Source organism: Opisthocomus hoazin, chromosome 23, assembly GCF_030867145.1.
Source record: "Opisthocomus hoazin isolate bOpiHoa1 chromosome 23, bOpiHoa1.hap1, whole genome shotgun sequence".
Classification (NCBI taxonomy): Eukaryota; Metazoa; Chordata; class Aves; order Opisthocomiformes; family Opisthocomidae; genus Opisthocomus; species Opisthocomus hoazin.
The window spans coordinates 5,789,097-5,813,190 of NC_134436.1; the positions used below are offsets into that span (position 1 = coordinate 5,789,097).

General features: G+C 41.2%; 1 protein-coding gene across 4 annotated transcripts in view; it reads left to right on the forward strand.

The window, feature by feature from the left end:
- Positions 1-24,094, forward strand: part of FBXW11 (F-box and WD repeat domain containing 11) — a 78,465-nt gene that overhangs the window by 4,939 nt on the left and 49,432 nt on the right. Inside the window, exons 2-3 of one of the 4 annotated variants that reach the window (XM_075442006.1) lie at positions 3,369-3,448; positions 5,971-6,079. The exons of 1 other annotated variant lie outside the window; for it this stretch is intronic. Coding sequence is in view for 1 of the 3 variants with exons in the window: in XM_075442002.1 (XP_075298117.1) it covers positions 11,826-11,927 (102 nt within the window). In the remaining 2 variants the exon portion in view is untranslated. Of the gene's footprint in view, positions 1-3,368; positions 3,449-5,970; positions 6,080-11,825; positions 11,928-24,094 lie in introns of all 4 variants that reach the window. 2 more of the 4 variants (XM_075442002.1, XM_075442005.1) reach the window with 2 other exon arrangements.

Here is a 24,094-nt window from a genome sequence, read left to right on the forward strand (position 1 = left end):
CACAATGCAGTTGAATTTTCTAACATGACTGCGTTTTCCAGCCTTTACAACAATGCTAAGCAGGAAGGATGCAGCAGAGAAGGCTCCCTTGCTGCTGAAACACGAGTGTCGCTTCCTGCGTGCGTGAGCACCGCTGGGTGGTTCTCAGGGCGATGGGCTGCCTGTGAGCTCTGCCTTGGGACCGGGAGGTCCTGGGCTGTGCTCGTAAATCCAGCGTCCAGGTGTCACCGGGGAATGAGATCACATCTCTGCAGGCACGCTGGTATGCGCGCCAGCTGCCCGCTCTGAAGTGCTATCGGGTTGCTCCTTTGAAAACTTGTAAAGCACATGTATGCTGTTTCTGCGTTTCAGACCGCGCTGACTGTATCCCTTAGGCAGAGCTGCTGAACGCTGCTAAAAATTTGGGTCGCCCACAAGTGTTACAGCAGCATCCCAGCAAAACAAACCGCCTTGTTACAAGCTGTACCCGTAGAGAGACCTGGGAAGGCTCCTTGAAGGATGAATGCACCTTTTCACTTCATGCATGTTCTCTAAAACACCCTCGCTACTTGTACGGTCAACTGGGTGTCTGTCTTTTGCTGCGCTGTGTTTTATGGCTGTGGAGTTTGGAGGTCACTGTTGCTTTGGCATTTTCAGTTTCGTCTTCCTGTGCTGCTTTGAGTGCTTGTGCAGCAGCGTGCAGAGCGTGATTGCCGGTGGGTTTTCAATGAAATGGATGTTGCAGCCAACGTGCCAATGCGAGAAGAATGATGTGTGGGAGAGAATAAGAGACCATGGCTGTAAAAGGGCTGCTCTGTGACAAGTAATTTTTTGTTGTTGCAAGGGAGAAAATAAATCAAAGGGAAATGAGAATACTTACTGAGTTGTTTAATGCTGATTAATAACAATACTTATATTTCAGCTTTTTTTCTCTGGTGATGTCTTCTTTAAACTAATGCCACTGTTTATGTTGTTATGTAATCTGATTTCTTGGTTTGATTTTCATGGTATTGATAGTATTTCATTATCCACAGAAAATCCACTTTTTCTGGAAAATCCCTTCCTTCCCCACTTTATTGGTGTGTTTATGAGCTTAGTGGTGCGACATCTGACAGCCTGCTCCATTTTCCTGTGCTACTTCCACACATTTCCCAACATGAGCAGTGCATGACCGAGACCAGATAATGCAAAAATAACGCAATGCCATTTGTATTTTAACAACAACAAAGCACTGAACCTTTTTGGAAACTTAATTTGCTTCTCGTGCAGGCTAAATTAACGATGGGAGTGTTTGAAGGCATGGTGTTTCTTCATTCCCTTGTTAATCCAGGACCCCTCAGGAGATGCATCCCTGTATTTCCACCCCAGGAAATTAATGTTTTTATTGGGGGTCAAAGAGTAGTTCATCGTCCCGGGCCTATTTTTTATACGAATGCAGACAGAAGTTTGTAAGATGTAGGTAGGTACCTACTTGCTATGAATAGGGACTGGTGTGCTTTCTGGGTAAACTGGTGAGAAAAAGCATTTTGGGTCACTTTTTAGCTGTAGCAGTGCTATGGATTTTTGTCTTGTTCATTGACTTAGAGGAGAGACACAACTATATATCCAGTGTTACGGGTTGCAGGGCTGCGTTCTGGGTTTCATACTGTTGAGTTTTGGTACAAAAGAAGTTGTGACAGCTTGTGCTCTTTGCCTTTTTGAGGCGTATGTTTGTATGTCAGGATGCCTGACCAAAATGCATACAGCTTTTTGAAAATCTGTACTCAGAATCTGTTTATAAAACTGAAGTTACAATTACAGGTTGTATCTGCTAGAGGATCTTTTAGGCAAATCTATTTGGGCAGCAAGGGGCTAGCCAGGGAAACTCGATACTCAGGCTGTCTCCATCACATCAGTACTTCTCAAGACAAAAATCAGACCTGTGCTGTAACAGTTGCAAATACGTTTAAGGAATGCCTTCAAGGCGAAGTGCCTCTCCTTCCAACACCCTGCTGCTCAGCTGTGACTTAGCAAATCAGTACATTTATATAATTTTGATAGCTGGCTTCTTACTGAGCTATACTGTACTCTTAAAATTCTGAGTCATATGCCTCGACATGTTATCACTTTACTTGGCAGCCTTAAAAATCCTACATTGGACACGGTATCAGGCTTACAGTGCTGCTTTGTCCTTGAAATGTCACATGCAGTTGACTGTTGCTTTACCGGTGGTAGAAAAGCAAAAGATCGCCCCATGATGAAGATGCTCCTTTCTCCAGGCAGCTGTGGGCAGTCGAGGACATGACTGTCCCCATCGACACGGTTTCTTGGCACAGCTGTGACCAGTGACAGTTAGTTCTCCAACCCTTCTCCAAGCTGCTGGCCCTTGGGGCACAGTTGTGGAGGCTGGAGAACGCTCGGTTTGGCTCTCTGGAGGGGTTGGAGAGCAGAGGAAAGGGTGAGAGGCAGCAGTGAAATGTTCTTCTGCGGGTATTGCAGCCTTATGTTCTAGAAAACACCGCTGTTGCTTCTGGCTGCTGTTAGGGGAAATTTTGTAGGCCCTATCTCAACCTTTTTTGAAGATCTGACTGGAAGGTGCACAGTCCCGTCTCTCCAGGATACCCCCTCTGTTACACACGTAGGGTGGGCTTGCTGCAGACTCCTGCTCCTCTTAGGTGCTATGATGAAAGCTGCTTTAAATTAGTCGTGTAGAGTGCAAGTGTACTGCTGAAAGTACTGGATGAAGGCCTTTTAATCATCTTGCTCAGTAAGAGGTGGCTTCTTGTGTCGGGAGTAGCATGCCTTGGCTTACTCTCTTCTAGATTGTTTTCTAGAGCCACAGTGATACTGAAAATTTCCTGGGTTCAGTGCTGTCACTCACATCAAAAATGTCTTGAAGACTGCACCTCTGTGCTGCAGATATGTAAGGCAAGTCAGGTCATTGAGTCTGGAAACAGGGAAACAATCATTGCAATGAAAGGCTTCAGGGTGTGCATATGGCAAGTTAGGAGAACTGTGTTGAAAACCTGTGTGCTACCGTTCCGGCAGTTCACGGAGCGGGCTTGTGAGGCGTGAGCCGGTGGTTGGAGCTTTAGCGTTTGCTTCGTTATTTGCATTGTAGTTGCTTCTCATCTTCCTTCATCTTGCAAGGTGAGCTGTAGCCCCAAAACACTTGTTGTGCACTGGGTGATTCAGGGCAGGGGAAGGAACAATTTCTTGTCCATAAATCCGTTTCCTTGTCTTAGAGATCCACCAATCCGATGATCCCACTAACGTAGCCGGTACCGGACTGGTAAGGTGCCTAGGCGGCCTTGTCTGCCCAACAGCATTAGAAGTACGTAACTGGGATTTCGTTCAAGAAAGCAGTAGGTACACCAAGCTGAAGATGATTGGCTGCTCTCTTTTAACAGACAAGTCTGAGAAGGAAAACCCATTCGAATCCCCTTTCATTCTGGATTGGTGGATCTGAAGCCCAGAAAGAAAGTTTCAGGTAAGAAGTCACCCTGTACTCTATCTTGCTGCTTCCGCTTAGATGAGTTTGTCTGCAAATTCAGTACCTTGCTTTAACTGCTTGATGTCCCTGAAGTGTTAGAACACACCGAGTTAGCTGCTGAGCTCAGGGTGAGAAACGGCGTATTCGGTAAATAGACATTCACTTTATTAGGAAATCGCAGATCTGCTCTGCAAAACGAACCTCGGAACCTACAGAAAACTTGCCTTCTGTGGAGCCGGGAGGCGGTGTCTGCAGGTGCAGGGGCACTAAGCAGGAGGTTTCCAAGTGCTGCTTCTGAAAGGAGAAGGCAGCCGTACCGGTGACTTCGCTGAACTTCGCAGTCGAGTTCAGGAAAGGAATAGCTATCCACTCAGATTTCTCGCCATGTTCTCTGATGAGTTCATCAGAAATTTAGAGAACTTGTCTAGCTGTTCGTAGTACAAATTCCAGTAGCTTTATCCTGCTGAAATGCCGTTTGAAATTCTGTAGTGGGCAGCGCTTGGAGTCGGCCTTTCAAACCTTTCACAAGATTTCAGTGTAAAGTTCTGTTCCTAGTTGTGTCAAAGCATAGCTGAGCCAGTTGTGGTTTTCAAGAGGAGCTTGAAAGTTACAGCGGGTTTATTTCAGAGTAGGGGAGTGTGGTTGTATTTTGAGTCCCATTCATGGGAGAGTTTGAGATGTCTGTAAGATACCATGTTGTCGCCTTTTACAGTCAAGTTTGGAAGGTGTTTGTGTGTCTTAGGAAGGAAAGCCACCTCCCTGGCTGATAGGAAAATAAAGTTATGCGAGTTAAATATCCGGTGTGAACAGGTGACCTGCACCTCTCCTAATGCCCAGCTTTATGTAAGTTAGTGCTTTAATGAACTTGGCAACTTATTTCTAAAGTTAGTACGAAGCAGTGTGCCTCAATTCCTTGTGATATTAATAGCAATAACACTGAGCCGCTTGAGTGTTCTCCTTTGTAGGCAGCTATTAAAGCAAATGTTAAGGCCTCAATATTTAATCTACTGTAGAAGAAACTCTTGTAGGTGCTGTTGATCTCCTGTATTGTTTTAGCTCTGCGTTTGTTTTGCTGGCGTGGTATTTTGTGCCAAATTTATACTTGAATTTAATTGATGAATACATACATAATGAATTATTTGTGCCCAGGGTACTGTTGTTTCCTGGTTTGATTTTTTGAGTACTTGAATTTTGTTTGGTTAGGGTGGAAAAGTCTTTGACATTCTTTTTCAGTATAATTCTTTAAAAAAAATTAACGACTGAGGGGAAAATCTACGGGAAATACTCATTAACCTTAGTCTGACACATTTTGTGCAGTCTCATCTAATATCAAACTGAATTTGTCCCCCACACACATCAGACTCAGCTTGGAGTTAACACTGTGAAACAACATCTTCCCATGGAATACTTGCTGTTCGGGGTGTGCCTTTTTCTAAAACGAGAGAGTGGGTAGGCAGAAGTGAACTTGGCGTTTGTAATGATGAAAACTGAAAAGAGGAAGTAATTTAAAATACACTGAGGGGGAAAAAAAGGGGAAGCCTAAATGTGTACTCCTGCTGATTAAGATCCCCGTTGTTATGATATTTAATATTGCTTAACTTTTTGAAGCATGACACAGTCGTATCAAAGGCAGCAGTAAAGCTAAGTTGAACTTGAGTGCAAGTATATGCAGGTTGGAGGCTTAGTGCTTGCCCAGGTTTTGAATCTTACATTTCAGAAGGTAAAACGTAAGTCAGCTGTCAAAGGCTATGTGAATATTCCTCTGCAGCATTTGATGTGCAAACCCTGAATGTGAAGCTAGCGTTTTATTACATACTGAGCTCCGACTTCATATGCATTTAAACTCAGCAAGTTAACATGCACACTGCCTTGTCTATACTGGGTGTTTAGGTGGGGTTAATATATTTTTTAGATTGTGTTAGGTCTCATCCTTAAAAATTTAATACAGAAAAAAGTCTAAGACAACTTTTAACATCTTAGACAAGTCTCAGCCACGTTTTTCCTAAGTGTTTGACTTACACAAAGTTTCTGCTATTTCAGTTGGCAGCACTAGCTCTCTTTTCAGGGTTTCCCTTCTTTCACCCCCGTTATGATTTACTGTGAGCAGGTGTGCTGCTGTGTGTAGATGTCTGTAACACCTCTGTTCCTGCTGCTTAAGAGCATAGGAAAGCCATTTTTCTTTTGAAGTGGCCTTTTTTTAATGTAACATAGGATGTGATGATGCAGAAAGGAACGCCGTGCTTCTGGAGTTTTGAAACTGTGGGGATTGGGATGTAAGTACTTGAAGGAGGCAAGGGTTAATCTAAATACTTTGTATTTTGGAAAATTTAGATTATTTCAGTTAACATTTGGAGTGACTTACTAGGATTTTCTTCCTAGTCTTTTGTATCTTCCTGAAAGTGAGATACTGCATCTCATGACTCTTACCCTGATGAATAAATTATAATGGAGTAAAATTGTTGTTATGTTCAAAGAAAGCATTTAATCTTTTCTCCACTGAACCCATATTCCTTTTGTAGCATTCGTTTTGCTGTAGCAAACGCATACTTTGATCTTCAGGAGCAGAGTGGGACTGCGTTACCGATCGCCCTTCTGTGAATTCATTGTCCTATCTAGAAGAACGGTGTGGTAATGAGGAGATTTTATCTGATAAATTATTTTCCCTTTGTCTTGTTTCAAATTTCCTGATTCCTCACTTAGTATTTTTCCCCAAATGCAAGACACTTACGTGCAGATCTTGAATGGCTGTTGGAAGGTTGTAACATTGAGCAATTTGTGTTTTCAATGGCAATGATTTAGCTAAATAGATTTTTCTAATGGGAGTATGACTCAGCTATCGGTTACCTATTTTTTTTTTTTTAGAATGATCTGATAACAATGAAGGAAAAATCAAAAACATTTCACAAGTTAAAATGTTTGCTACTCTGTGGATACTTATTTTTGAGAAATTGGCTTTTGCATTTGTAGTTCATCAGCGAACAGAAATGCAAGAGTAAATTACTTTTAAGAGAACTTTCTTGACCTGAGAATGTAGCCATTCTTAAATCGAAGCAGAACACCTGAAAGCATGTGTAAAACTCCATGGATTTTGGAAATACATTGTACAAATGGTGCTCAGCCTTCCGAATCAGACACTCAAAACTGGACGTGAGGTTGCATTTTGGACATGGAAAAGGTGGTGATGTGATGGCACTGATTCTGACAGACTTGTGTGGAGCATGTGAATACACTGCACCTCTCAAGGGACACCTTGGTTCTGAAATGAGAACAGGAACAGTACAATGTACTACTGTTGGTCTGATGTAAATTGTTTCTTTGTTTCCGAGTACCTCAGCAAAGATATTCAATCCTGTGCCAAAACGTGCAGCGCAGTGAATGTGTTACCGTGCCAAGCCAGGCTGTCGCTTGTGGAACACGCCTGTTTGTGTTACGTGCATGCCCCCACACTTTATTTCCAACTAAGTATTCACACTGAAGAGTATATGTTGACATTTTTACTTTTTGACTTCTTGCAAATATTGAAACTACTTGCTCCGATATCTAGATGGTTCAACACTGTTCTCCTTGTCACTATTTTGAGTGAATCACTTAAGGTAAAAACACCAGGTAAGATCTGAATGGTATCCCGGCTAGCAAAGGGGATGGAGTTTGAGTAGTTGGCAGCTACTCCCTGCTGAGTGTAAAATAATACTGAAGGCCTTTGAAGATTGTTACTGCTGGATATTTTTTTCTGTCTTACTGTGTTTAGCGCTGATTTTTGAGAAACTGAGATCTGAGCTTGATAGTAAATTTGACTTAGGACCCTATAGCTTTCATGAACAGTCGTACTGTCCTTTAGTCTAAGTTTGCTTTTCAGAATATCCGTTTTCTTAGCATTAAATCTGAGCTGCTGGGGGAAGTGCCCGTCATTCCCAGCCATGGAGAGCGTTTTACATAACAGCAGTTACCCTATTAATTTATCACTATTAAGTGCTAATGGAAATAAAGAATTATTGGTTCTGTTGGTCCAGGCCTAAATCAAAGTAAACTAAGCAGTAAATTGCCAGTGCTGAATAGCATTCAGGTCTGTTACAGCTAAAAACCTGAAGAGAGTTCAGAGCGAAGGTTGAAATGTTTTGGGTGTACCTGACTTTGCCAGTCTGAATTTCTATTCATAGCTCTGTGGACGTCTAGAACGTGAGCTAAGCTAACTAAGGAGCTGGTTTGTTGTCACAGGAAGGTTGGGAAAAACATTTCAGACTTCGGGATTTGAAAACCTGAATGATTTATTAGGTTCTTATGTTCAATTTCATTTTGTAATAAGCTGCGTAAGAAAAAAGTTGTTGCAGGAGGAGTGAATTCATATAATTAGTAGTGCTTCTTAAGGAGACAGTAAATTAGCTCCTTCATTTGTTTCACTGTGTGTTTCTCTGAAATTCCAAAATACCTCTCCTCGCCAGTCTTTCCTGGACCCTGTCTAGAAACAGATTTTGAAAAGCAAGGGTCTTTTTTGCTTTAAGAACAGAATTTCCCAAACTGTAAACACACCAATAAATTTTGATTCCTTAAGTTATCTTGTGTAAATAAAATGAATGCAGTGAAAAATTCTGACTTCTGTAAACACTTTATAAAACTTCCAGCTTTAAGGCTTGGTTATGTAAATGTTGTCATTCTTAATTATAACACTGCAGTATTTCCATCACTGGGTACCAAAGCTGTGTTCGTTCCACCAGGAACAGAGGCTAGGATCTGTATTCATTTCTTCAGCAATTTAGTGGTCTTTGTAGGATAAATGGGTGATTTTTTTTTTTTTTTTTTTTTAAGGGGTCAGAAAGTGTGAGGATTTCTCTTTGGATGTAACTCTTAATTTCAGATGCACTGAAATGAAACGTTTCTGGACATTTTACAGTGCAGTGATAAAATAGCAGCACCGTACACCCATGAGAAGTACCAGGTGATTCAAAACTTTGGATTGTTCAGGGGCTGATATGTACTTTTTTTGGTACCTCTGTCATAAACGTGACCACCTACAAAGCTGATTTATTGAAAGAACACTGCTGCGTGCTTTACTATTAATATAAGAAGTTCGTAGCATCTGACCTTTAAAGACATTGAAGCATACTCCTTTTTTACTGATACTACTGAGATTTTATAGTGTCAAATGCAAGCATTTGCATAGGTTTCTTAAATTTGAGATTTAAGATTGAAACATAGGACTTGAAATGTAATTCCTGAGGCTCAGCCACCAAAGCAGTTCTTTATGTATAGAATCTCAGTCAATCATATAATAATAAAATTAGTGTATTAATCTTTCCAAATATAAGGCATCTAAAAGATCAGAATGAGGGTTTCTCTATTTGTCTTTATTCTTTCAGCATCGCTCACCACTTGCCACGCAGCTGCGAAGCCCCTCTTTCCTCTGCTTGGTCCTCCCCTGCGAGCGGTGCGTTCGGATGTCCTGCTGCCAGTCGATTAGAACTCTGCCTTGCAGATCAGTTTGTTCCTTAACATTTGAGTTTTGATTGGTTTTACCTTAACCTGTATGGCTCTGCTGTCTGCCGGTGGGATTGACACTGGCTTACATGTGCGCTTAATACTATGTGCATGTAATATTATGCCCATTTGCCACTCATTTTCCCTTTCCCAAACTCTGTATTAAATAGTGCTGTAGCTCCCTGGGATCCTGGTGAAAGGCGAGTGGAAAGTGAAGGCAGAAGTTCAGGCTCCTGTTAAGCAAAAATTAAATCTTTGGTACTCTATTATGCTTACATTTATGGCTGTTCCTACGCAGTCAGGGTCAAGAAATAACATGTCAGTGAAGCACACAAATATTTGCACATTCTTGTTTTAGTGTGAAGTAGAACATAATATTTAATTAATGGTATTGTGCAGTATCATTACTGTAGCTAAGCATCCAGTGATTTATAAAAATCCTTGTATTCAGGGTTTCATAATACTGTGGAAAGGTTTCTGTGTGGCTTAAGCTTGGCATGGAAATGGCCTCTGTATTTAATGTATTTTGAACTAAATTAAAAACTTGTTCTCAAGTTACTCATATTTCTCTTTTAAGTTCTTAATATTAAGCTTATTTAACTAGAGTAATTCCCAAAAGAAAGGACAGTCTATTAACCTAAACCAGTGATTTTTAGCTTATAATTTGTGGACTCCTGTAGGGGTAGATTCATTATACACACAGTTTTGTAGATCTTATCTGAAAATCTTAGGAGAGAAGCTTGTTGCATTTCTCCATCAATGACTTTTGCCAAGTGCTGTGAGCAGAATTAAAATCTCTACTGGACCTGTATGTTGAAAAATGCAAAAATTTTGCTTGGGCCTTAATAAATACCTGCAGCAATGCCCTTGATTTTGACGGTTCGGTGTTGCAGAAACACCATACAGGTATTGTGCCAAATAGGATTAAATAGTGAAATGGTTTAGAAAGGAAGCTTCTTGACTTATATACACTTGTTTTGAAGCAGAGCTGTAAATGATTTATATAAGATGGTTTATAAATGGTTTATAAAACATCCTTCATCTTCAGTAGCATGATCAGTCGGTACATCCTATCTTCCTTTAAAAATATTAAAATTTTTTTTTTTTGGTGTCTCATTGAAATTAAGGTCAGTTCCCTAATGTCACTGGCTGACTATCTTAGAACAATTCTGGGAACTAAATTTCAAGTGTTTGTATGAGGACATGTCAAAGTAAATTATTGCAAAGTAATTATAGATATACTGGATTAATTACTTCATAGCTAAATGAAGATCACATTTCTCTAAATTTTAAAAAAGAAACTTTTAATAATAGAAGACTGATTTTATTTTGATATTGAAGGAAGACTAATACAATGCAGCATAAATTTTTTTTTTTTTAATTCTACATAAGGTATATGCACCCACTCTTTACATGACAAGTGCATGGTACAGAGCATCCGTATGGAATCTCAGCTTTCCTCTTGGATAAGAGGAGAGGGAATTCCAGTGTGTTTTGGTACTGCTAGGGTCATTCTTGTCCTGTTTTTGTTTGAATTTCTCTCCTTAGCACAGAGATGAAAATGTTAGGTTTTCTTTTTGTTTTATTCCTAAGATATGAAATATAAATAAAAGTTTTTGGCCTTTTGAGTTGCTGTGGGCTCCCTCCTTCCCCTCGTTACTGGCACAGTAACCACTTTCCCTGAGGCTGCACCTCCGGTTATTCCACTTTCAGCTTGGATCTGTGTGGGATTTTTCTTTTCAGGCTTTGGTGTTTGTTCTAACTAAATTGGAAGTCTGTGTGAACAATATTGAAAGCTAAGTCTGTGCCAAATTTTAGAGCTGGGTTTGTGCACTGCTTGACAGTGGGGAATTGAATCCTTTTCCCTAGCTTCATCTGATGGTTATGTGGGGTATGTATGGTGCTGTCCTTAAAAGGAGCTGTGAAATAAAATCGTGGAGCTACAAAAGGTTTGGGGAGGGAGTCCGCATCAAATTTCTTCCGCTTCAGAAAAGAAACAAAAAAGATTTCCAAACTTTTCCTAACTTCTAGTGTCAGCAATGTGGAGTCTGGTCGTTCAGCTTGGTGCTTTCTGGCTTGGGTGGTGGTACGAGTAGTAAATGTTGTTAGGGTATAATTTGGCTTCAGGATAACCCTCCACTGATAATACAAACCTTTTTTTTCCCCAGTAACCCCTTTAATCAGGATACCATGCTTCTTGACTAAGCAGAACTTAGTCCTGCAATTTGAACTTAGCTAGCTGGTGTTCCTCTCTAAAAAACACTTGTATTTTTTTGTTGTGTCAGTGTCCCAGTACATAGGCTGTAACCTCAGAAGTTAATGTGGGCTTTGCTGTCGGAATAAAGAAGCACAAATTGTTTGAGAAAGTCGGGACGGTGCAGGGTGCCAAACCTTAATTACCGAAGCTCCTCCAGGTTGTATTCTAAAGACTTGCCACCCTAATGAAAAGCTCCCGCGCTTTTGTTCCCTGAGGGTGACCGCAAAGGTAAAAACCTCGCAAGCAATGACGGCCCGGCCAGTTTGCTGCGTGAGGCGTCTTCCCCCGCTGCGGCAGAACTTCGGCGGTCGGTAGCCGTGGGTGGACGCGTCGCCGAACTGACGGACCCACGCTGTAACAACTCTGATACTACTGGTAGTAAGTTAAATTGTTCAGCTGGGCACTAGAGCCGAGTGGCTGCAAATGAGGAAAATCAGCTCGTTACCCTTGATAGGACGGAGGGATGGCTTATTTTCTGAGAAGGATCTTCAGTCATTATTTTACCCTTGGCCGCTAACCTTGTGATTAATGTAGAAGTAACATAGATAAGTACCCACGTTAACATACTAATGAGTTGCCTGCCTTGAGTGATTTGTTGTGGCATCTAACTGCTTCTTCTCTTCCTTCCTTTTTGTCACCCTGCAGTGTTCTGTGCCAAGGTCTTTGTGGCTAGGCTGCTCCAACCTGGTAGAGAGCATGTGCGCACTGAGATGCCTGCAGAGCATGCCCAGTGTCAGATGTCTCCAGGTGCCTTTCTTCTTTCTTGTTGTAAATGTTTTGCGTATGCTGTTGAACATTTGTTAAACTCTCAGGACTCTGTTTAATCGAATTGTTAAGTCTGCTAAATGTTTTTTGTGCCTCCTTTTCTGAAATCTTCTACTTAACTGCATTGTAGGAGTGAATCATAAGAGGGCTTTCTGTACAGTAGGCTCTTGGGGGGGTGGTGAGCTTTTGTGTTTGATTGCCTGTTTACTGAAGCTGTGATGTAAGTAGCATAGTTGTGCATGTTGCCTGCTACGTTTTGCTTTCTCATTTAATTTAAAAAAAAAAGTAACATAATGAGCTTTACCATTTCTGTTAAATTGCAATGAACTGACTAGCCTGTAATATTTGTGTAATGTAATTTAGAAAGGATAAGCTTTTTATTATCTACTAAGCGTGATCCTGGTTGTAGCCGTACATGAGTCATTGGCGCATGTTTGAATGCAGAATAGTTAGCATGGAGTCCTGGAGCTCTTGGGGTTACTCTGTTACCTTAGCTTCTTAACTCTTAAAAAGCAAAGACCGAGAGGTGGGGGCTTATTCTGCTTAGAAGACCACTAAAATTCAAGTTCTCTGTTGTTTTTCTTCTAGTAAGCTGTTGAAGTTGAGCCTGTGAAATTTATAGATGGGGGAATTGCTGCTGTTTCTTCGCTGGTTTGGGAGGGATTGAAAATGATAAAAATGGAGATTTTAATACCCGTTAACAATTCTGAACTTCCAGGATATTTACCTTGGAAAGAAAATGCAGAACTTGTAGTAACTGTGTGGCACTTCCTCAAGTGTTTCTGAACGTAACATGTTTAGCAGAATGTAACTATTACTTAATATCAGTATCTTTTATGACATAATAGAGTTATTCAGTAGTCTTCCATGTGTACCAAATGAATACTTAAAAGAAACTGCTTTTGTGAATGAAAACTTAAGTTCAGTTTTGTTTTCAGTCAGTCCATTTGAGTTCAGACACTGGATAACATGAATGTCTTGCCTTAGAGTAACCATTTATTTCAAAACCTCTCCTCTTGCCTGCAAAATGTGGCCACTGAAGTTCCAGCAAATTTGAGTTTGAGAGTTAAAAATTTCTTCAAAATTTCTGTTAAAATACAAGCATGTTTTTCTGTTTGAATGCTTTATGTTTCCAATTTTGAAATACTGTTCAAATGGGGGAAAAAATCCCATGACCAAGATAGATGTATAGATAGAGAATGCAATTTTATAGAAATTGGCACTGCATCAGGGCCACATGATGGTTGTGGTGGATGCTTACGGTCATGACGGTGCAAGTCACGGAGGTTTGGTGTCTGTCTTGGGAATATGTACAAGCTAGTTCTCATATAGGATCATCCTGCTCCCTTTCCCTGATTGTCAGCACTCACTCCCTCATTGTAAAAGTAAAATAAAACTTCTTTCAATGAGAATTCTGGATTTTTTTTCTCCCAGGATGTGACTTGTCAGTGGCCAAAAAGCATCTCAGAGTTTTTCAGCATGCGATCAGAGTTGTTTTGAAGATGGGCAGTGATGTTGGAGTCGGTTGGATGGAGCCTGGTGGGATGTGCTGGTGATCGTTTTGAGGCTCGCTGACGAGCCCCGGTGAGGGATGTGAGCGGTGAGCTTGCGACAGCTGCTGCGTTGCTGTCCTGAGGCTGTTCGTCGCAGCAGACCTACGCTTCCCATCCTCCATTTCATGCTTAGTTGTCCTTCCCGCTCTCTGCCTGACCTTGGAATTTGTGACTTATGCCTAACAGTATTCAACAGTTTGAGAACTGTGTCAGGGTAGGGGCAGTTTTGCTGTAAGTAACTGTCGTTTAAATGGTAGGTGTAGATCTTGGTTTCGTGGACCGCAAGCCTTGAGGAGGGCTAATGGCAGGACCCATGTGCGATGAATTTCAGAAAGACTCATCAGGCCTGGGGGCTCGTTAAGCTCTGGTTTTGAGAACGTTATGGCTGCCCCCCAGTGTCTTATAAATCAGCTCTTTGGAAATTTCTCATCTGTGAGCACACCATAGCAAACGAAACTTTTTATTAAAACAATATTACAAACCATAAAATCTATATATTCAATTGAAATAATAGTAAACCTGTTTATTATAAACACTTTTTTCTTTCTGATACAGTGTGTATCATTAGGTACATAGTAGTTAAGTGTAAATTGAGCAGGTGAACGCTCAGACCAGGCTGCGCGGTACGTTAATTGATGCAGAATACATTGTATTACAAAATTCTGTTCATAATACTGATTACAGGATGAAATACAAAACCATTTCTTCATCAACGGACTGCTTTATACACAAGACTTTTGGAAACCTGTTTTCACACAGATGTGGTGTCGTAGGTCATTAAAAACCATAGCTGATGCAGCAGTTAGGCCAGGACATGTCACTTTGAAAAAAAATTCTCAAACATACGTGTTTTCAGGAATTGTTGCAGATCTGTCAGCTTTCATGAAAACCACATTTGAAGTACCGGTTGATTTGTGTAGGCTTTTTGCTCCCAGTGCCTGTAGGAATTTAACAATCCCAGAATATTTTTAACTACATAATAGTAAGAGCTAACAGGGTTAACAAATTTTAGTAACAAAGTGTGTCACTGCATGGACAACCACGTTATTCAAGTGGCAGGATTGCTCTGAAGCTGTCGGGAGCTCCGTGTGTGGAGCGAAACAGTTTGGTGTATCCCGCCTTGGTTGCGCTGCAGGAGGTACTGCGGAGGGATCTCAGCAGCGTGCTTGGCCTCTCCGCCTGTTGCAGGGCTTGTGCTTTTCCGCTGGCTGCACCCTCCTGATGGGTTGCTTAGAGAAGAAGAGGGAGAACTGTCCGAAGCGGATACCCGTGGGGCACGCTGCTTGGTAAGGTGTAGAGAGAGCTTTGTTGATTTAAATTTTGTTCCAAAATAAAGATGCCTTTTTTTTTTTCTCTTTAAAGTCTGATTTTTGTAGAACTGCAACCAGGAGTGAGAGGCTTTGAATATTTTAGAAGCATCTATGGGACATATTAAAATTAAAAAAAAAAAAAAAAAAAAAAAAAAAAAGGGTTCTCCTTTCAGGCCTGTGACTCAGTGATGCCCGGAGGGGAACTTGGAAGTGCAAGTGGCACCAGCTGCTTTTCACCGTTTTTTATTTTTGGTACCATGACTTGCCCTTCATTGGTTCCTGAGCTATAAATCCACATGTAAAATCAGGTAGGGCATGTATACCAGGAGATTTTTGTTCTGTAGCACATGTTCAATTAGCATGATGATAATTAATAGAAAGTTTAAGAAGAGAAGTAGAGAAGCCCTTTGGAGATTCACAGAAGTTCATCTGAGAGTTATCTGTTATCTGTGTGTGTTGTATGTGTAGAGTAATTAATGAATGGACCAGAAAGGGGGGGGGGGGGAAATAGTCTTAAGTCTGGAACCTTGTAGAATTTCTTTAGGAAGCTCTTAGTCAGTCTTAGTGCTTTCTCAAACATCTAGGCTTCAAGAGTAATCTACTATCAGTCTAAAAGAAAGCAGAGATTTGATTTACTCTTGCCTTTCCGTAATCTTGTTAGCAATCATAAAACCTGACTAAAATCAAGCTGTAACATTTAAGCAAATATCCTCTGATGCCAGTGGGTTGGAGGTAGTGTTCCAGTTCTCCACAATTAGTCTGGGTTTGTGTTCTGTGCTTTTTCTCACACGGTAAAATACCTTCGTAGTTCCTGTAGTTTACTGGAGGAGTATTTACTTTCTGAATTCTGTGAGCTGTTAGTGAATGGAGAAGAGAGAGAGATAATTTATTAAAAAATATTTATTCCCATTTGTGGTACTTGAAGTTGCCTCTTATCTATTCTGATTTTGTAATAGTATTTGGAAATCAAATCCTTGACACTTATTATCACTTGTTATTGTATTGAAAAGTGTGTACTAAATGCCAGTTCATAATACTTGAAACTGCTATAGATTCTGGCCTTATTTTTAACTACTTAATCATCTTTAATACTGTTTTTGTACCGAGGAGCTTACCATTATGAACACACTTGGATTCAAATAGTTGCTGTTTTCATCCTCTCTTTGATATGGATTTGACTGCAAGACTAAAAGCATACTGGTCTCTTATTTTCAATGTTTAGAGAAACTGGTTCTATGACCAGTTGTGTAGTGCAACCATGTGGATACATCACCTTCCATGGCTTCATCCTCGTGTTGAACATATTTGTGAATTAGCTCCAACAGCACTGCCGCACAAAGAACGTCCAGCGTTCTTAGTTCTGTGAGTAAACATCGCCAGTGTGAACTGGAGACTAATCATTAAGCAGCAGAAGATAAACACTCAAACATTGCTTTGAACTGTTGCATAACGTAGGATGTGATGAAATAAGGTTTGGGGAATAAATTATTAGATAGATGTGATGAAATTAACTAGGAACCAAATGCTGCTCAGCTGATTTTCTTCCTTGTACTCAGTTACACTATTCCTTGACTTTTTTTTAAAGAGGTCATCATATCTCTCTTCTAAAACTACTTAGTTTTTTCTTGCTTATTTAGACCCCCATAACATGTTGGATTTTTTCTACACTTTTCCATTTATTGTCCTTCAAATTTTCAACTTAATTGTAGATAGTGTCGTGCTCTTCCTTTTGTGTTCTCACGTCGGGGAAGTAGGTCGGAAGCTGTAACAGAGCGCTGGTTTGTTACAGGAACAATAAACTTCTCGCTTCCAGTGCGAGAAGTCGACTTGTTCCTCCAGAGGTCAGATCTTCCAATTCACGTAGTGACCTCCTTGGGCTCGAAGCTACCCTGACTCCTCCCAGCTCACTTGCCATAGCACACTTCACTTTTCCTCTCCTTTATCCTTGACGTCTGCACAGTGGGATGTCCAGCTCTATAGGTTTTCCTTGATCTACATTTTCATTCTTACACCAAATGTCCTGGGGACAGACAAGCAGTAGGAAGGTGACATTGACTTAGTTCTTGCCGGCGTCATTCCTGCTTATAGATTAAGACAGGAGTGTATTGATTTACTCTTCGTAACTGGAAGCTGTCTTCACAAAAGTGTGGTCTTAATAGCCTTTTGAATTGCGCAATTCATAATTTATTAACTGTTAAAATAACTTACTATTTGCTAGTGGCAAGTAGAGTTCTGGAGCATTCAGGTTTGAACATTTAGTCCTTACAATAACATTCCCTGCAAAGGAAATTACTTGTTAGCACTAAGGAGTCAGTGCTCTCACAGCTGAGCTGAGGCACGAAGGAGGAAGTTTATCTTTCGGTTTATTGATAAGATACAGTTTAGCATTAACTTGCTTAAGCTTCTATTTGTGATTCTTTACTAATTCTGAGCTTCTCTTGGTTGATGTTTCTATTCAGATACCAGAAGGAACTACAATACCAGAAACTATAGTTGGAAGAAATTGTATTTGAAAACTAAGAATTCTGATTTCTTGACACGAGAATTTCATCATCCTTTTTTCGCAGTACAACTTCAGACACAGACATGATGCAGTATTCTTAAAACGACAAGGAGTGCAGTAGATGCATGCTGCTAAAACCTTTTCCTACGGTGCATGAAATCACAAATTGGAAAATGATGAATAGCCCGGCGCTGTGTAGTCTGCATCCTTTTGAAAATGTTGTGCTTCTATGCAGCTGTTAAAATGAGTTGTCCTAGCCAGACAACTGCTTTGCTGCTTCTGTTAGGTTTGAAGTAATTTACAAATACTCCTTTGACATGTGTTCTGGTATTTTGCCTCAAAACAGTGGGACTGTTACCATTTCTTTTTGGAAACAGTCCAACAGGTCCATTAAAAAGAAATGCATATTTGATTCCTTTTCTTTAAGGGAACAGAATGTTCTCTCCAATATCTGAAATATTTGTGCTTGTCCCTTTATTTTAAACAGACTTCTTTCGGAGACAGAAAGCTTTCAAGCAAAGCATAGAATTGTAGAGGCAATTAAAGATATCCATGCAGTAGACCTGTTGCCATTTTGTGCAGTGAGATGGCCTGGTTTATTCAGTTTGTAGATCCAATGTAAAAATGTCCAGTTTTCCCTCTGTTAACCGTCAGCGGTGCTTCCCAGTATTGTTGTTTCTTCTGGCTGAAGCTGGAGTCTACTCAAAATTAATAGCAGTTTGGATTTTGTTTTCAGCGGTTTCTCATAGTATCTTTTCGTTTTAGTTCTTAGTGCGCGTGTGTTGCAGACCCCGAGGACTGATGTGACGGCTCAGTCTGGTGGTAGTTGTGTGCATTTTACCGTTTTTTCTTCTCGCTTTTCTTTTCCCTTCTGCTCCAGTGCCCAGCCCTCCTGGTGGTCTCTGCCAGACCACGCTCCAGTATCCCAGTGTATTTCTTGTAGCGGAGTGCCCAAACTGGGACTGGTCCTCTGGATGCGGGCTCTCAAGAGCCGGGCTCTGGCTGCAGTCTCTTGTGGTGACAGCGGCTTGTTGCGGTGCTTCCTGATGGTGTGGCCGTGGCTCGGTGCTAGGTCTAGGCACCGATAGGAAAAGTAAATGCAAAATGCAGGGATTGTTTTTTTCTAAGCATGATTTATTATCTGAAGGAAAATGTGGTGATAAGCACTTTTTTCAGCCATGCTTTATATCTGAGTGCTTTCAGTTTTATGACTTTAATTATGAACTAAGCCTGCTCTTTCTTAGGGGCAAGAAGAGAGGCCTTCTCTCTACTTACTGTTTAAGTAGAAGAGAGTGGTTACTTACTCGATTACTTTAAACTTAGCCAGTGAGCTAGTGTTGAGCTACAAACCAGAGCTCTTCCGCTTTAGTTTCCTTGGCCGAGGAGCAGAATTGCGTTCCCTGATGTCAGAGGACTAGCAAATGGAGTAAATGTCTGTGAGTTTTGGTTCCTGGTTTTCCCCAGACACGACGTGCATCAGTCATTTGTCGCTGACTGTGGCTTCTGCCAAGCAGGCCCGGCTGCCTTCGTTGTGGTAAGCGTGCAGCAAACAGCGGCTGAAGGCAGCCTGTGACGCCGTGTCGCAGCTCGAGGTCATCTGCAGCGGCTTCCCCAGCGTGGGGCCGTTGGAGCGCTGGCAGCCACCGGCCTTTCTGCGTGTGGTGGCATAAACAGCTTCACGCATGCAGGTGCTTTTTGGGGACTTTGTTGTTTTCAGCAGTTTTTAAGAGAGCACGAAGGATCCCCAAGCTGCAAGCCTACGTGAACAGAAGAGTGACTCCGTTCAGGCGCCTGGTTCTCTTTCGAAACAGCTTTTCGAGTGATTTTACCTGTGGCTGTTAGTTGGTGGGCAGTTCTCACCTTTGTCTCTTCTGCAGAAGTTGCTGGTATTCAAAAGTGAGTCATTTACTTGATCAGTAATCTTTATGGTAGAGATTAGAAGGAAGTAGTGGCACGACTCTCACTTGAGATACTTCACTAATCTGCTGTCTGCTGCAGGAGGGACTTCAAAACATAGAAAAAGTAACGTGAGCTTAGAGATCTGGTCCTTAGTCCTTTGGGTCACTTGCTAGCCTGCCTTTTGCTAGTGTTTCTCTCTTCTTCCAGTTAGAGATCACAATCTTATCTTCTCCCGGACTGGGAAGGATGTGTCCCTAAGGAGACAAGTACATTTTTTCAGTGAAGGATTCATGTATCAACTGGACCTTGCCTCAGCAGATCCAGAGCCATTGCTTATAGCTGCAACAGATGAGCATCATTTCAAATATCAATTTATGTTCCTCAGAAAAGCTAACACAATCATACTATGCTTAATACATTTCACAAGTAGCGGGCAGGGGCTGTTATTCGTGATGCCTCTTACAGTGCATCTGCAGAAGACAGCGTCTTTGAGTGGAGAGATGTTGTGAGCCACACACTCATATTTATGCTTTCTCAGCCTCCTTTGGAAAAGAGGATTTTTTTTGCTGTCTAATCATGTTACCACGCAAAGAAATTTGCTAGGTAATGTGTCTTGCTCTCTGCCTGCTTTCTAGTAGTGCTGTGCTTATGCTAGGAGGGAGTGAAATCTTTCTCAGGAGAGGAGAAGGAAATGCAAGGCAGTCTATTTCAGGTGTATTTCATGTAGTCCTCTTCCTTGCAGGTGTTTGGTCTTTCCCACAGAAGAAGAAGGAGGAAAGAGAAAAAAAAAAAATCAAATATTTCCCACTAAGGTGGAAATTACATTTGTGCAGTATCTTCACACAGCGCTGGGACACTTCTTATCAGAAAGATCGCAGGCAGGAGGATCAGATCCCTTGCTTGTGGGAATTAAGCAGCAGTCTTGATACCAGTGGTAGTAATGATTTTACCAATATTAACAATTCCACTCTAAGAGTCATCATTTTAAGGACATTTATTCTTTCAAGGTGAAAAGTTCCTGGGGTGCTTAGCAGGCGGGCTGTTCCTAGGTTTCCCTGGGCCGATGAGCTGATCTGCAGGTCTGCAAGGCTGTGGCAGATGGGTCTTTGCATACGTGGTTTGATTTCTCTGATCCTTGGAAATGGTGGTAGAATCTGAATAAATGAAAGGAGGCATCAGAGCCAAGGGCAGGACAGCTGTCTACAAACCCAACAGCAGGACTGCACCTATTTTACCAATACCCTTCTGTCAAGTATGGAAGTGGCACAGCAGAGAAAGAAGGAACTATAACCAAATCCTTTTATTATTTTGCATAATATTTCTATGGCAAAACAGTCATGTTTGCAAAGCCCTGCTACGGGAGTCACAGAATCACAGGGTGATAGGGGTTGGCAGGGACCTCTGTGGGTCACCCAGTCCAACCCCCCAGCCGAAGCAGGGTCACCCAGAGCAGGCTGCACAGGACCGTGTTCAGGCGGGTCTGGAATATCTCCAGAGAAGGAGACTCCACAACCTCCCTGGGCAGCCTGGGCCAGGGCTCCGTCACCCTCAGAGGGAAGAAGTTCTTCCTCATGTTCAGATGGAGCTTCCTCTGCTTCAGTTTGTGCCCATTGCCCCTTGTCCTGTCGCTGGGCACCACTGAAAAGAGTCTGGCCCCATTACTTTGTGGCACAGGGTGGGGTCTCAGTGCTTCGGACAAGGGGATTTTACAGGTACTTCCGACGTTTTAAAGTTGGCTTTGCCCTAGAGAACTAATGCGGATTGTCTTCATCCCTACCTTTTCACTTCCTTTGTAAGTGTTGAATTCTGCTCAGTGGCTTTGCACTGGTGTTTTTAGAGACTCTCAGCTGCATTCTTTGCTTTTTCATTTTACATGTTTTTCGCATTCCTGAAGTTCACACACAATTTTTGATACAACATTAAGCTAGACTTTGGGGATGATCTGAACTATACTTCTGAACCTGATTTTTTTTGCATCTATTCCGCTTTTTGTTTTGGTTTTGAAATTTCTAAATATTTATTATAAAATGTATGAATGCAAACATCTTCTGACATGTCAGTGGACGCTTCAGCTGTTTTTCTTGGGTAGAGACTCAGAATAGAAAAATTCCTGTCAAGGAATTTGCATGTTGTAGCTGATAAATGTCATTCTACCAAACGGATTAAGGCCCTGCATTCAAAGAGGAGTTTAAATTTGACAGATAATAGTAAAAAAATGTAAATACTTTTTTTGTAATGATTGACACTGGACTTCAAAGTTCTCTCTATAGGAGATACTCAGTAGATAATAGTTAAACACCCTACCTGAAAAATCACTTAAGCAATGATCAAGTGAAGATATCTTTAAAGTTGTATATATGATTGCAGGGCTTGAATGCGTGCTTGAACTTACTTTGAAAATCAGAGTACTTTTGTCTGCCTTTGAAGATATTTGAACTAGAGAATGTATTCAAGGCATGTAATACCAACAAAATGATTTACCATAGTGTTACAGGAATCCATGTACAGTTCTGTACACGTAAGCTCGGGTTGCTGGGGCAAATGTAATCTGAAAGTCTCGAGCTTATGTATAAGTAGTGTTTTGGGAAAAATGGTAAGAAGTAGGCCAAATGCCTTTGAATTCAGTACCTGATAATAAAAAAGCAGGGTGCCTGGTGCTAAGCGATTGTCGACGCTTTACTCTAGAGACTTTTGTATTGTCCTGCAGAATCTATTCAATTCTTTCTGAGCCCTGCTAACTTCAAAGTTAGCCTTCAGTGCAGCTTGTTGGAGGCAAAAGCCCTTTCAGATTCCAGATCAGGCCGCGGAAGCCGTAGCTGGCACTTTAATGCTCTCCTTTTGTTCAGAAGCAAAAGAAATACGCAGCAGTTTTCCTGCTGAAGTGACACCAAACCCAGCGGTCTTCAGGCAGCGAGGAGCTGACTGCTGGCACGCCGCGGTGGTCACAGCTTTGGTTTCGTTGCACAAGGTGTTGGTTTCAGCTGGCCCCTGCCTTGCTGATCTGGTGCCCCACGCAGCAGCTTGCTACCGTTCGTTTACGCTGGTGCAAGATGGTGGCTGTAATGTAAAGTAAGTCACTGATGTGATGCAGATTAAAAATAATCTTCCAAAAAGAGGAACCTGAGACATTGGGCAACCGTTCCTCCCATTCTCGAATCCTTTTCTGTAGACTCTTACAATGATGTGCTTTTTGAATTCGCAACTGTAACTTGAGGTTGTAGGGAGAATTGGTGCTGGCCTTACAGGTCAGGAGCGTTTAGGCATCCATTATATAAATCACATGAAATCTAAATTATGCAATTGCACATTCCTTTTAACACCTGGATAAAGTCAGCACTCAAATGCGGAGTGTCTGGCTAACCCTCGGCAAGGCTGAGTGGATATTTGAAAAAAGGATTTGGGTATATTTTTTACATCCTGTATTACTGAAGGCTTCTTTCTTTAGCTGAAGTTAGTCCACAGCCTTTTTTGAGATAAGGATTTCTCCAGGCTTTTGGTTGCTTGGATATTAGCAATTACAAAAACACTCAGAAATTATGTAGAAGCAAAAAATGTATTTCAGACAATTAATGAGTGATTAGGGCTTCCTGGATAGTTATGATGGATTGATGCAGTTTCATGACTTACCACATCTGGAATATGTTGTGATACATCTTTGGAGGAAAAATCTGAATTTACAACAGAACGGGATTCTTTCTTGGAGTAGCTGTCTTGTTGCAGGCTTTAGTTTTATCAAATATTTCATTGTGGTGCATACTTTTTCTCAGTTTCTTGTGTGTGCAGATACCTTCTGTTTTGCAAAAGGCAAATGGAAGGTTACTGCAATGTTATTATTTCAGGCTCCTCAGTGTTTTTGAGTAACTTTTTTATAACTTTACAGAAAAAGTTTGCATAGAAACCTCTTGGAAATCTGGTTAAAGTTTTGCTAATCCTTGAGGAAGAACAAAAAACAAAGAATGAGAACAAGTTCTGATGTAGTTCTGGTGGCCAGGGAAAGCAAGGAGGGATGTACAGGAAGAAGTGCCAGAATCTGGTCTTAGAAATATTACAGAAAATACACAGACATGCTTGGAGAAAAGTATTGAACATTTGAATTAATTTGATTTAAAAGAATTTAATTGAAACTTAGAGCTTCTTTTGAATCTCCAGTCCTAGTGTATTAGTATTTAATGCCAGTGAATTTATGGCTGTGGGCTTGTAGTTGTTTGGTGTTGCGTATTTTTAAATCATTCTTCAGTTATGTGTGCTGTGTTATGTGGTAATTGTGTTTGTTGCTCAGCTGCTTTTCTCAAGCTGGAGTACACGTCCACTGCTGCTCTTCCTTCTGTTCCATTGTGTTGAGGGTTAAAAGGCTGCAGATCTTTTCTAGCTCTTAGGGGGAGAAAAAGGTAATAAGCACTGGTGCATGTGTTGAGCGGTAGTGGGTATGAAAAGAAAATTGATCAGGTTTTGAAAAGATGGCTTGATGATCTGGATCTCCAGCTGGCTGCAGTGTCTGTGTTCCTGATGCCTGTCAACATCCCATCCTTCACAGAGCTTTGTAGGCACTTCGCGTGGAGAGCTGTGCCCGTCTTCTGACCGGCACGTTGAGGTAACAAAATTTGGACAGAGCTGGTTTCACACAGATCCAGCAGCAGAGATCTGAACCTAAATTCCCCCTGGGAATCTAGGAATAGCCCTTGGAGTATTTTAACTTTGCACCAGGCAGCCAGGTTGCAAATGTAGTTAGTCTTAACATAGGCTAATTTATTTTTGATTAATCTGAAGTCATCTAAAGTCATTTAATTATTATCTTAGCCTGAAATTTGCTTCTGAGATATTATTGACCTTCTACCTTTAATATGTAATACTGTTAACACGCTTATTAATTGTGTAGGGGAGAGG